The sequence below is a fragment of the Piliocolobus tephrosceles genome, chromosome 13, assembly GCF_002776525.5.
Source record: "Piliocolobus tephrosceles isolate RC106 chromosome 13, ASM277652v3, whole genome shotgun sequence".
Classification (NCBI taxonomy): Eukaryota; Metazoa; Chordata; class Mammalia; order Primates; family Cercopithecidae; genus Piliocolobus; species Piliocolobus tephrosceles.
Window position 1 is genome coordinate 110,721,734 of NC_045446.1, and position 14,009 is coordinate 110,735,742.

The 14,009-nt window shown below is 36.2% G+C and overlaps 1 protein-coding gene across 5 annotated transcripts in view; it reads left to right on the forward strand.

Annotated features, from left to right (window-relative positions):
* Window positions 1–14,009, forward strand: part of TBCEL (tubulin folding cofactor E like) — a 74,782-nt gene that overhangs the window by 36,917 nt on the left and 23,856 nt on the right. For all 5 annotated transcript variants that reach the window (XR_002730920.1, XR_003308064.1, XM_023208484.2 and 2 more), the window contains 3 exons: window positions 120–376; window positions 3,699–3,825; window positions 5,330–5,446. Coding sequence is in view for 3 of the 5 variants with exons in the window: in XM_023208484.2 (XP_023064252.1) it covers window positions 120–376; window positions 3,699–3,825; window positions 5,330–5,446 (501 nt within the window). In the remaining 2 variants the exon portion in view is untranslated. The remainder of the gene's footprint in view (window positions 1–119; window positions 377–3,698; window positions 3,826–5,329; window positions 5,447–14,009) is intronic.

Sequence of the window (14,009 nt, forward strand, 5' to 3'; positions counted from 1 at the left end):
CCTAGCAGAGTCTCACATATAGTAGGCACTTATTTATTTATTTATTGAATGAATGAAAATAGATATAAAGTAGAAACTAAACTGCTTTAAACATGAAATATTTCCTTTTGTCTCTGCAGTTTGGAGGAGCTCTTCCTGTGCCTTAATGACTATGAAACAGTGTCTTGTCCTTCTATTTGCTGTCATTCTCTTAAGCTACTACATATAACAGACAATAACCTCCAAGACTGGACTGAGATACGAAAGTTAGGAGTTATGTTTCCTTCGCTGGATACCCTCGTCCTAGCCAACAATCATTTGAATGCTATTGAGGAGCCTGATGATTCATTGGCCAGGTTGTTTCCTAATCTTCGCTCCATCAGCCTCCACAAGTCAGGTGAGGTTCAGGCTTGTTCTTATTCTACATTCAAATTAACCTGAGCATATGCATGAAATACAATGAAAGTATATTTCTTTCAGTCATAGTTTTACCTCTTTTAGAGTGAATTTTCTATATGACATGCAGATGCCTATGATTGGCTAAATTTAAGACATTGATTTTCATAAATGATCTGATAAATACTGAGTGACATAGCATTACATTGACAGTTTATATTTTATACATTAAAGGGGTCATGCTATGAAAAGAGTGAAATGAAATTCATGCACTGGATATTAAAAGACACAGTAAAAATAGTACAAAGAATTATAAAATAGACTATTTTTTCTGGACTTAGTTTAAGGAATCCCAACCTGCTATGTCTTTTCAAATGCTGACTTTTTTAGTATCTGTATGTAATTGATTGTCAGTTTATTGCCATTTGATCCTGTGTATCACAGGAATGAATATATTTAGCTTATTTCTTTTTTATTGATAAACTTTATTTTTTAGAACAGTTTATAGTTTACATCAAAATTCAACAGAAAGTACAGAGAGTTTTCATATACCCCTTGTTCCCACATATATACAACTTCCCCCACTGTCAGTGACCCACAGCAAAATGGGACATTTGTACCATTTCAATCGATGAACCTATGTTGACTCATTGTTATCACTGAAGTCCATAATTTACCTTAGGGTTCACTATTGGTGTTGTAAATTCTACAGATCTTCACAGATGTGTAGTGGCACATATCCACCACTGTAGTAACATTCAGAATAGTTTCCCTGCCCTAAAAATCCTCTGTGCTCCACCTGTTTACCCCTCAATCCTGGCAACCACTCATCTTCTTACTATCTGCATAGTTTTGCCTTTTCCAGAATGTCATGTAGTTGAAATCATACAATATGTAGCCTTCTCAGATTAGCTTCTTTCACTTAGGAATATGTCTTTAAGTCCTCTATGCCTTTTCATGGCTTGATAGCTCATTTCTTTTTAGTGCTGAATACTATTCCATTTTCTGGATGTACTACAGTTTATTTTATCTACTCACCTACTTGCTGAAGGACATCTTGGTTGCTTCCAAGTTTGGGCAGTTATGAATAAAGCTGCTGTAAACATCTGTGTACAAGTTTTTGTGTGGACATGAGCTTTCAATTCATTTAGGTAAATACTAAGGAGCATGACTGCTGGATCATATGGTAAGAGTATGATTAGTTTTATAAGAAACTGCCAGACCGTCTTCCAAAGTGGCTGTATCATTTTGCATTCCCACCAGCAGTTCAAGAGTTCCTCTTGCTTTACATCCTAACCAGAGTTTGATGTTCTCAGTGTTTTGGATTTTGACCATTCTAATAGGTACATTGGGGTATCTTGTTTTAACCTGCAATTCTCCAATGATGTATAATATTGAACATCTTTTCATATCCTTGTTTGCTATCGGTATATCTTCTTTGGTGAGGTGTCTGTTCAGGTCTGTGGCCCATTTTGTAGCCAGGTTTTTTTTTTTTCCTTATTGCTAAGTTTTAAGGGTTCTTCGTATATTTTGAAGAACAGTTCTTTCTGAGATATGTCTTCTGCAAATACATTCTCCCAGTCTGTGACTTTTTTTGTCATTCTCTGGATATTGTCTTTTAGCATATTTCTTTTCTTTTTTTTTTTTTTTTTTTGTTTGAGAAGGAGTCTTGCTCTGTTGCCCAGGCTGGAGTGCAGTGGTGCAATCTCGACTCACTGCAAGCTCCGCCTCCTGGGTTCATGCCATTCTCCTGCCTCAGCCTCCCGAGTAGCTGGGACTACAGGCGCCCGCCACCACGCCTGGCTAATTTTTTGTGGTTTTAGTAGAGATGGAGTTTCACCGTGTTAGCCAAGATGGTCTCGATCTCCTGACCTCGTGATCCGCCCACCTTGGCCTCCAAAAGTCCTGGGATTACAGGCGTGAACCACCGCGCCTGGCTGTCTTAGCTAATTTCTTAAAACACCTACGTAATTAGAAATAACTCTAACCTACAACTGAAAAAGCATAAACTTAGTTTAATTTATCATAGAGGTTTTAAAAGTGGGAAACAAGTTTTAAAATCCAGTGTTTTGCACAAGGAAGCTGTTTATTTCATACCTTCACACCCTTGAGCTAACTATTCTTCCTCCTTGATGGAAATGCCATTCTAAGGGATGAGGGTCGTTGTGACTTGGGATAGTTATACACCAGAGACCTCCTAAATTGCTCCTCTGTCTTTACCCCTGCTGAAGGTTGATAAAAATAGGATGGGACTATGTTGTTCTCTGAAATAGACTTGATACATTGTGAACTTGACCAGCTTCATTATTATAGAAAAATTTTTCCTATGTAGAAGACCTGCCTGACTTAGAAGTTAAGTATTGACTTGGAGAATACATTTTTCTCATAGCTATAAGAAGAGTTTCATTTTAGGACTAAAAATCTTAATTTGTTACATATTCTCCTTACTCAGAGGTTCAGGTTTTTGTTTTTGTTTGTTTTAAATTTTAGTTCTGTCTCTCCTGTCACCAAATTGATAATACAGTCACCCCTCCATATTCATGGACTCTTCCTGCATTCAGCCACCTGCAGATCGAAAATACGGGGGAAGAAGGGTAGTTGTGTCTGTACTGAACACGTACAGACTTTTTTCTTGTCATTATTCCCTAAACAATACAGTATCACAATTATTTACATTGTATTAGCTATTGAAAGTAACCTAGAAGTAAAGTAAACAGGAGGGTTTGTGTAAGTTATATGCAAATACTATACTACTTTATATAAGGGACTTGAGCGTCTGTGGATTTTGGTATCTGTAGGAGGTCCTGGAACCAGTCCCCCATAGATACGAGGGACAGCTGTATTTAGTTTCTGGTTCTGTCAACCTTGCCTCATTTTAGAATTTTTCAGGTAAAAATTTGAGTATGTTAGTATCAACTCTGATCAATAGTTTTATCCCATGAGTCTATATTTGAATGAAATGAGTCGGTCACATAGCTTTCTTTAAATTATGTAATCATGGCATACATCCTGCTTATTGATGAAACTACCAGTGACCCCTCTTTATAAGTCATTTTGGTAGAAAATGAGTAGATGAGAGGATGTTAGACAATAACGCTCTTCTTTCTTAACCCCTGGATCACAGAGGTAGGAGAGGCTATGGGGAAGTTTTTGTGGTTTTAACTATGTTCTACTCTTGCCTTGGATAAAGAAAACTTTCAGACCATTTAGTTTATGATCATTTTTAACATTTCAGAAGTTATTAATTGAGCTAATATTTTTGCTATGCTTCTTTTGTTATTTGTGTGCATCTCTGGTTTTACTTAATATATTTCTCAAATTAGGTTTGCAGTCCTGGGAAGACATTGATAAGCTAAATTCATTTCCCAAACTGGAAGAAGTGAGATTATTAGGAATTCCTCTTCTGCAGCCTTATACCACTGAGGAGCGAAGGAAATTGGTAATAGCCAGGTCTGTTGTCCTGATTGTTTTGCTTTATTTTTGTGAGGCCTTATTGTTTCATTAAAGGAATAATGCCCTGTTTAGTGGGAGTGCACTATGAATTTTTTCATCCTTTGAGCAGACTGTGCTTGAAGGAGCTGCCTCTGTAGCTCCAAATCCTGATGAAAAGAAATGCGAGCAATATGATGAGGAAAACATGAAATGTAATTGGGCTGCTGACACCACCGAAAAATTTCTCTACAAATCTGTTTTTATGCTTTTTAATACTTAGAATATTTGAAGTCCTGTTTGGGGTCACAAAGTAAAAGTACGTACAGTAGGGAATCATTTCTATTATGGTTGTCCTTATTTTCTTTGTTAACGTATTGATTATTCAGAGCACAAATTCCTGAAACTTGGACTGTGTCATTCATGGAAAACTTAAGAGAGCAGCATCTGCATTTTCTTCTTGAAAGTAGATTGACTTAAATATGACCACCATTATTATCTTCTCTCTAACTCCCCTTACCGTTTGTGTCTCAGCCGCTGCCTCCACATAATTGGGAATTTCCCATGAGTATTTATTTTTGTATGAACCTTTAGCAGAAATAAGATTTGGGCTAAAATGCAAGGGCCACAGAGCTTTGCTTTTTTTCTCTTTGTATACTATACATAGTAGTTTTGAAAGGGGAACTGTAGGCTTTAAGGTTCTCTAAAGAAGAGTGGTTCTTTAAACAGGTTGTTGATCTTTGTGACAAGCTAATGCCTAGCAGATCCTTACTGCTTTGTAGTTGTTAACGTACACACTAATATCTTTCTGAAGAAATAAATGTGAGCATACTTTTCTTTGAAGAAGAATATGTCTTGCAGTAGGTCTTGTGCTTTATTTTCTTTACACAATTCTTTTGCAAATATAATAAGTTAATTCTTGAATTATGTAACCCAGTTTTACTGACTACTCTTTAGACTGGGCTGTTTAATATGACAGCCATTAGCTATGTGTAGCTATGAGTACTTGAAATATATCTTGTCTGAATTGAAATGTGCTGTAAGGGTAAAATAAATACTGGATTTCAAATATTTTATATGGCTAAAAATGTAAATTAGCTCATTTAAAAATATTGATTACATGTTGAAATGTTTATATATTCTGGATACATTGGGTTAAATGAAATATTAAAATTAATTTCATGTGTTTAATTTTTATTTTTTAAAAATGTGGCCATTAAAGAATTTAAAAGTACATATGTGGCTTCATTATATTAATCTAAGTTGGACAGTGCTGCCTAGAATCTTGTTTTGAAAGGGGAGGCAAGATTATGAAAGTTCAGTGTCACGTGAAAGTGAAATTCAATTTTTTTTGTCTTTCCAGTTTAGATCACTTTAGTTCATGTCAGTAGTTGTATACAAATGGAACTACATCAAATGTGTCCTTTCAAGAAAATGAGACTGGCCCACAAACCAATTAGTTTCTTTCTAAAGCTAAATATATAAGTATCTTAAAAAATGTCTTTATTTTGGTTTTAACTTATAGATTGCCATCAGTATCCAAACTTAATGGCAGCGTTGTTACTGATGGTGAACGAGAAGATTCTGAGAGATTTTTTATTCGTTACTATGTGGATGTTCCACAGGAAGAAGTGCCATTCAGGTAAAAAATTCCTCATTGGCCAAACACTTTAGAGCGTGGTGATGACAGTTAAGAACTCTTGTGTTAGAGCAAAATGTAATCATTTGTTACTGGACCTTGTTAAAAAAATTTTAAAGAAAAGGAAGAAACACAAGAGCAAACCTATTTTATCTCGTTTTCTACAGCATATTTCTTTTAGCTTTGCACCTGTATTAAGAATGATGGGGTATTTGGCAATTCCGGTAGCTCCTACTGCATACTCCATATCATTGATTCCTTTTTGATCTTCTTTTTTGGGGTACATTTTTACCTACCCCCCAAATTAGTCTGTTCATTCATGTTGGATCTGCTTTTAGGATTTACTAAGTTCTCCGGTTAGGAAGATTTGGCAAATGTGCAGTAAGTTCACAGAATATGAATATGAGAAAAGGACTAGAAAATAGACTCTTGAGGAAATATTAAAGGAATTAGGATGGTGAAAACAAAGAGAAGTGCTGAGGGCTAAATTAGTAATTAACTTTAAATATATGAAGAGTTAATAAATGTTGTCTAATGAGGAACTAACTTTAATTCTGTAAATGTAAAAGGAAATGTAGCAGGTATGATATAGGCAAACATACAAGAAAAAAAAATACCCCAAAACAGGTTTCTGGGTATTGATAACTAGAATTGGTTACTGGAAAAGTTATGCGCTTTTCTTCCTTAATGACTTTAAGGGTAATATGAATACCCATTTGACTGGAGGAGTTTTAGACAAACAGCCTGAATGTCAGTCACATTAGTTGTTCTTTTGGTTGCAAAATGCCTGTGACTTTTATTCATTCTGTGATTCTAATTCATTCTTATTGAATGTGTCTATTTTTCCCCCAAAGTTGTCTCTTGTTTATAGATTTTAAGGGGGTTAACATTCTATAAGTCTCAATCAGTGCCATATAACAAGACTTTGTGGTATTATTAGTAGTGTTTTAAAGCTAAGCATTTAAGAATATTAGATGAATTAAGTAAGATTTTTAAGGTAACTTTTAAAAACTATCTGAGAACAACTAAGTAGGGGAAAATAGATACTACTTTATCATTTAACACAACCTAGGTATATTAGGTTAAACCAGATGAAATTTTTTTAGGTAAAAAATGCTTTAATATCTGGTTTCATTTGGTTTAATCTAACATATTAATGGATTTGTTAGATTAATAAATAAAATAGCTTTGAGCATAAGTCTGTCATCACAGTCTATTTAACTTCTAGTCTACTACAAAAGGTTTTTTGTATATAGACAGACACACACGTATACATATATATACATGTACATACATACATGCATACGTACCTACAGTCATCCATTGCTTAATGACAGGGACATGTTCTGAGAAATTTATCGTTAGGTGATTTTATGTTGCGAACATCATAGAGTATACCTACACAAACCTAGGTGGTATAGCCCACTACACACCTAAGCTATATGGTACAGCCTATTACTCTTAGGCTATAAACCTGTACCGCATGTGACTGTAATGAATATTGTAACACAATGGTAAGTATTTGTGTATCTAAATACATCTAAACATACAACAGGTATAGTGATGATATGGTATAAAAGATAAAAACTGCTATACCTGTCTAGGGCACTTACCATGAAAATCTTGCAGGACTGGAGTTTGCTGTGGAAGAATCAGTGAGTGAGTGGTGAGTGAATGTGGAGGCCTAGGACATTACTATTCACTACTATAGACTTTATCAACACCGTACCCTTAGGCTATGCTACATTTATACAATTTTTTTCTTTCTTTAATAGTAAATCAACCTTAGCTTAGTTTAACTTTTTTACTTTATAAGCTTTCTAATTTTTTAAAATGTTTTGACTGCCATAATAACACTTAGCTTAAAATATAAACACATCGTACAGCCGTACAAAAGCATTTTGTTTGTTTATGTTTTTATTATATAAGCGTTTTTATTTTTTAAATTTTATTTTATTTTTCTACTTTTTAAACTTTTTTTTTAATTGAAAATGAAGCCCAACACACACAAAACACTATCCTGATCCTGATGGTCAGGATCAGTATCAGTATCTTCCACCTTCACATCTGTTCTCACTAGAAGGTTATCAGGGGCAGGACATATATGGAGTCTTTGTCTCCTATGATAGCAGTGCCTTCCTCTGGAATACCTCCTGAAAGACCTACGTGAGGCTGTTTTACAGTTAATTTCTTTTTCTTGTAAGTAGGAGTACACTCTGAAATAATGATAAATAGTATAATAAGTCCATAAGCCAGTAACATAGTCATTGATTATCAAGTATTATGTACTGTAAATAATTTTATGTGCTATACATTTATACAGTAGTGTGGTAAGTTTGTTTATACCAGCATCACTCAAATGCTTGAGTGATATGTTATGTTACGATGCTAAGATGTCACTAGGTGACAGGAATTTTTCAGCTGCATTATCATCTTATGGGACCACTGTTGACCAAAATGTCTTCATGTGGTACCTAACTGTACAGTGAATTGTTTTCTGTCCCTGATGGTATAATTATTCTAAGTGCATTTATACTTCTGTACTAGTTGGTATTCTTGAATGGGAGTCATAGAAACCGGCTTGGATTAACTTTACTCAGGAAAGGAATGTATTGAAAGACTATTGGGAAAAGAAAAGAATTGTTAGGTAGGATGGAGAACCAGCTTTAGACAGGAACCAAGGGAGTCAAGGATAGATGTAGTATGAACTCTTGTTATGCTTCATGTATTGCTGCTGGCAGTGTCATCTCTAGACACCACTTGCTGGACTTTACCACTGGACACTAGCAGCTGCATCATTGGACTTTTTATTCCCTCATGAATGCTGAAAATAATCTCTCACTGTCCTTTTTTTTCTCCATTTAAAAAATATTTACTAAGTACTTACCATGTGACTAGCAGTGTTGTGGTGCAGTTAATAGAGGTGAACAAAGTTTCTACCTTCATGGAGCTCATATTCTAATGGGTTTTCTCACACACCTTTACTTCACTCCCCAAGAATCAAAAATCTGCATGGGACCAACTGGCTATGTTTAGGACACGTACTCACACCCCATCTCAAGATATAGGGAGGTGGATTATCTGCTCCATTTTAGCTTCTGCAGGTGGGGTAAAATCTTGTTTCCTCTGATCTTGGGACTTTCCCTCATATAGGAACAATTCAGAAAAAAAAATAGTATGTATTACTGTCTTCTATTAGCACTCTTCAATATCTACACATACATTCTCCCCATTTTTAAAAATTATTACATTTTTAAAAAGTATTCTTATCTGCCCTAATGCATTCCTTGCACAAATGAAAATACATTTCTCTCTCCTTAAATGACATAACCTAAGTCTTATGAATTGCTGCATCTAGTTCCCAGTCTTGGATCTTTGGGTGGTATTCATTTATCCTTTATTTCCATATCTTTAAATCTGTTGATTCAGTTGTAAACTTAACTGCCCTGGTATATACTGTTTACAGAATAATGGGAAAAATAGAGAAGACAGAAAAGGAAAGTTAGTTAAAGTTCACAAACAATTACACGAAACAGGAAAGAATAAAATATACATGTGGACAGATGCTCTCATTTTTCTACACTGGGGCTATAATTGGTATTTACAACTTCCCTCTTCCATTATTTGCCTTTGTTTCTTTGCTTGCAACTAACTTTGCCTGCAGATAACTTTGTTGGATGGTGTTCTGTACCTCTTTGTTGGGGGAGAGGGGTGGATCTCAGTCTTTTCTGGTAAAATCTACACTCTTGGTAGTTTTACTTGTATTGGGTTTTAGTAGTCTTACATTACTTTTTACCACTAGGCCTGGTAATACCAGGAGATACCACCAGGGTTCCATCCACACTCGTATATTAGCCCTCTTGCATTTCTCCTTGACAGTCAAGATTACTTATCCTAGCCGACAAGCTGATTTTTAAGTGGGGATTGTGGGTAGGGGATGACTTTTCCTAGTAATTTGTAGAACTTAAATTCAGTACTTGAAAGTCTCAGCTTCCAGTTGCAATAATTGTTGTAGCACTAGTGCAGACGTGCCTCTCGGGTTCTAAAGCCACTAAACCTAGAAATATGAAATAAGAGTTTTGCAAGTTAGTCACTGGATGTAATCATGAACTGTATTGTATTTTTCACATTTACCCTTGAGTTTGCAGACCTGTCTACTCTGACAAAGAACAACTGGTATCACTTTTGTTCTTCAAGATGCATACTTACTGAAGAGTTAAATGGGAATATGATAAAGAATCATCATCCAGTTTTTAGTGGTGACAGTGTCTTTCTGTTTCCTTTTAGGGAAGTGGTGTTGCTTTTGCTTCAGTGCTTTTGTTGAAACGGATTCATAGACCACTTATTTATTCTAATCCTAAAGACTCCATGACCAATTAGCTATTGCAAAAGATTCATGCATTCGGACTATTTTACTTGCTGTTCTGGCCTTGCTATTTATGTAATTATACCTACTTTCTCATGCACTAGTGGTTCAATGCCACCGCTTGGTTTCTCCCATCCTTCATTAAATTGAAATGGGCAGCCTGATTTCAGTGTCTCTTATCTGCATCCCTGACCTATAAAGTGTTTTCAGATATATGGGTGCTCTACTTCCTAATATATTTTCAAGGTCTTGGAGTAGGAAATGTCTTCTGGGTCCTTTTAGGATTTGTAATGGAGAAGAGGTAGAAGGACATGAGTGACACAATAATAATAATAATCTCCATTATAATACTTATTTTCTTTCTTTTTTCTTTTTTTTTTTTTTTTTGTGGCGAAGTCTTGCTCTGTCACCCAGGCTGGAGTGCAGTGGCGCGTTCTTGGCTCACTGCAAGCTCCACCTCCCGGTTCACTCCATTCTCCTGCCTCAGCCTCCCAAGTAGCTGGTACTACAGGCGCCCATCACAACGCCCGGCTAATTTTTTTGTATTTTTAGTAGAGACGGGGTTTTGCCATGTTAGCCAGGATGGTCTTGATCTTCTGACCTTGTGATACGCCTGCCTCAGCCTCCCAAAGTGCTGGGATTACAGGCGTGAGCCAACGTGCCTGGCACATACTTATTTTCTATGTGTTTTTCCATATAAATAACTAAAGCCTTGCAATTCTTTTGGTGTTTTGTAATTAACCCTACTGAACATGCTGTTATCTGAGCTAGTAGAGCAGAGTGAATGGGGAATAAGTTTATTCTTGGAAGAAAATTCTCTCAGGCAGGGGGATTTTACTGCCTTTGTAAGCAAGAAAAGATCAGTTTCATTTGACAGGGGAGGAGGGGCTACCCAGTTAGCAAGAGGGGTCTAAGTGAGAATTAGAGATTTAGGATACTCTTACTCATGTCAGAATCCTCCTGTATACCTCCATTCCAATTCTCCTTCTTTTTGTTTTCTAATCAATTCTCCATTGTATATGTAATAGTATCAATATGTATGCAAATTTAAGTGACTTGTAATTCAGCAACCTAGAGCATCAAACTCTGTGCGTTTGTTTTTCTGGTTACATCAGCTCTATTTTTGTAAGAGAAAAAAGATCATTTTCTTAACAGTACTTACATTTCAGTCTGTGCCTAAAGCCTAGTTTATGGAGATTTGACCTTAACATTTGCTTTATTTAAGCTATTTTGTATCCTTAGAACAGCAGATGCTCTACCTCAGAGTTTTGAATTCTTCATGCCCCGCATATTGTTCTGTTCTCTCTAAATCACCAGCACAGTACAGCACTCTCTAAAACAGTCCGTGTGACCACAGGTGATAATTATTTCATTACTCCATGTCAAGGACTTACAGAATCCCTTTAACAGTAATATGATATTTACTGGCCTCTTCTAGACCAGAAACCAATCCTAAATTGCGCTTACTTACCTGAGGAACTATTGCCTGTAATCCACTCCTTGGTACCAATAATTTCTTAGTGCAAACAGCAGAAATCAATTCTGGCCAACCAAAGTAGAAGAGGAATTTAGTAAAATAATAATGAATATTGTGTGGCCTACAGAATAGAAAAGATAAGAAAATTTCAAGTTTGAGCAGGATTGATGGGAAGCAAGGTACAGCCAAGGTTTCTGTATCTTACTGTACAAACAACATGCTTCCGACACTGGTCATTTTACATCATTAGTCATTTTACTAGTTCGCTTCCCTGAGCTTTTCTTCATTGCCCTCAGACACTTAAAGCCATGCTTTTGACTTCTTTGCTTTTCTGTATCTCTTGTGAATAATCTCTGTTAGACCTTGTGTCCTTGCATTACTCCTGAAGATTTAAAATCCCAGTTATAGTTAGACAGTCTTATATCAGCTTCCCATGTTCTAGCTTCCGAGGAATGGAGAAAGAGAATATCTACTCCTCTTCAGTTTGTATAGTAGGAAGTGGTTCCTGCGTCTCACCTGTCTTTGGTTTTCTAACAATCAGAAGGGCATTCAGATGCTGGACAGCCAAAGTTGGCATATATCTACTATAGTACCAGTTCCTTAGTAGTTGTTCATACAAGTCCCCTGTGGAATACCCATTTACTCAGCAAATGTCTTTTGAGCCCTTGCAGTATGCCAGGAACTATTAGGCTTTTAAAAAGGAACTCTTAATAGTATTCATGCTGATGGCCAGAGTGAGTGGCGAATAACAGCAGAGGAGTTGCATTAAAATGCATTTGTTATGAAGTATGTATTTGTTATGAAATAGCTATATATATATACAGAGTATTAGTATTATACTTATCTCTTTCTCTTCCAAATTATATCCATAATCTCTTTGTAAAATGTCAGTGAATAGCACATAGTACTGTGTAGAGTTAGTAAAAGGTGGAATTTGACCCTCTACATCATTCAGTGTCTCATATAAAATTGAGCTTTAGTTTCCAGGTAGGATGGAGGTATCCATTTATTTGGAGAAAACATTCCTTTCCATTTAATGAAATTTTTTAAAAAATCAGTGTTCAACTCAATTTTCCTGTAAATTTTAACTTCCACTACAGCCTTCCTAGTTCGCTTCCCAGAGCTTTTCTTCCTCCTTTCATTTTCCTCTCGTGTCAGTTAAACATGAAATAGCTCTAATTAACTTTGACATAAAGTAAGAAAAGTTTCTCAAAATGTCTTTGAGGTTATGAATAAAGAGCCGACACGATCAACTGAATGTCCTTTATGGTAGCAAAGTTATTTTGTGAGTCAGTTGGATTATTCACACACATCTGTTTCTATGTGATTAGTCATTTTGGCAATAGAAGACTTTAAAGATGATCCAGAGATTCACATATCTGTTTCCCTATTCCACGATGAAATGCAAAATCTGAATCATTTGAATTTTTATGATGAAAAGAGTAAAATGTTTGGGAGACTGAAGGGAGACGTACTTATTAAGACCTTTATAATTTCTTATTGGTGCCCAATTATCCTTTTTATAGCCTTCTACTGATAGGTAGAGCTGGAAGTTTAGCCTCTCTAGCTGCTTATGGCAATAATGGACTAACAAAAAACTGAACAGTCAGTCATATGTCTCATGTTTATTTACTTTGTGAAACAACAGAAGAGCAAAAGTCTCTGTTTTCTGATTCTTGGCCTTTGACCATCATACTGTTTGCTTTTCCAATCAATAGACTCTTTTCTTTTAAAGCCTTCATCTGGGCCTTGTTTCTTAGTGGCTTATGTAGCAGTGGTGTGGTATGCTGTTTCCGAATAAGTTCAGTGTGTGCTGCAGGTAGCTGGAAAGATGTCCTTACTGGACTGGTCATATTTCAGTTATTAGACTCTCATGCCTTACCGGGAGAACTCTAGGAAATAACTCTAGATTCTAGCTGGGTTTCAAAGGCAGTTTAATTTATTTACTGAATACCTACTAAAGACCAAGAGGCACTGGGTTCCAAGCTAGAGATAAAGAGACAAAAACAGTAGTGTCTACTCTCAAGAAGCTAAGCTAGACATATATTTCCTTTGCTGGGCCCTCTTCATGTTCCCAACCTCTAAAACTTGAGTTACCCCAGGACTTAGTCCTTGGACCTCTTCTCTTCTGTACTCATCCCCTACACTTAGCCAGTCCTGAAGCTTTAAATGCTTTTTGTATTCTAATAACTGCCAGATTTATACATCCAGCTGTGATCTGCCCTTAAATTCCAGACTGCGATTTCCAACTGCCTACTTAATATCTCTGTCTGGATGTTTAAACCTAATATATCCAAAACTGAAATTTTGATACCCTCCCTTTTCCTCTACCCTGCCTCCCTCACCCCTAGCCCCTTGTGCCATATCTACTGCTCTGCCAGTTTTTCTCCTTTTTTCATTTATTCCAATTGCTTAGGGAAGAAACACTGGAGTCATTCGTGATATTTTTCTCCCATATCCCACATCTAGTCTGTTTTTTTTCTTTCAGTTCTACTTTCAAAAACTATGTATAGAATCTGACTACTGCTTCCTATCACTTTAGTCCAAATCCTTCATCATATCTTACTTGTGTTATTGGAGTAGCCTGCTGACCAGTCTCCCTGAGTCTACCCTTGCTCCCTTAAGGCCTGTGCAGCTCATAGCAGCCTGTTTCTAAGAACTCAAGTTGATTTTTAAAAAAACAACAGAGGCCGGGCGCGGTGGCTCATGCCTGTAATCCCAGC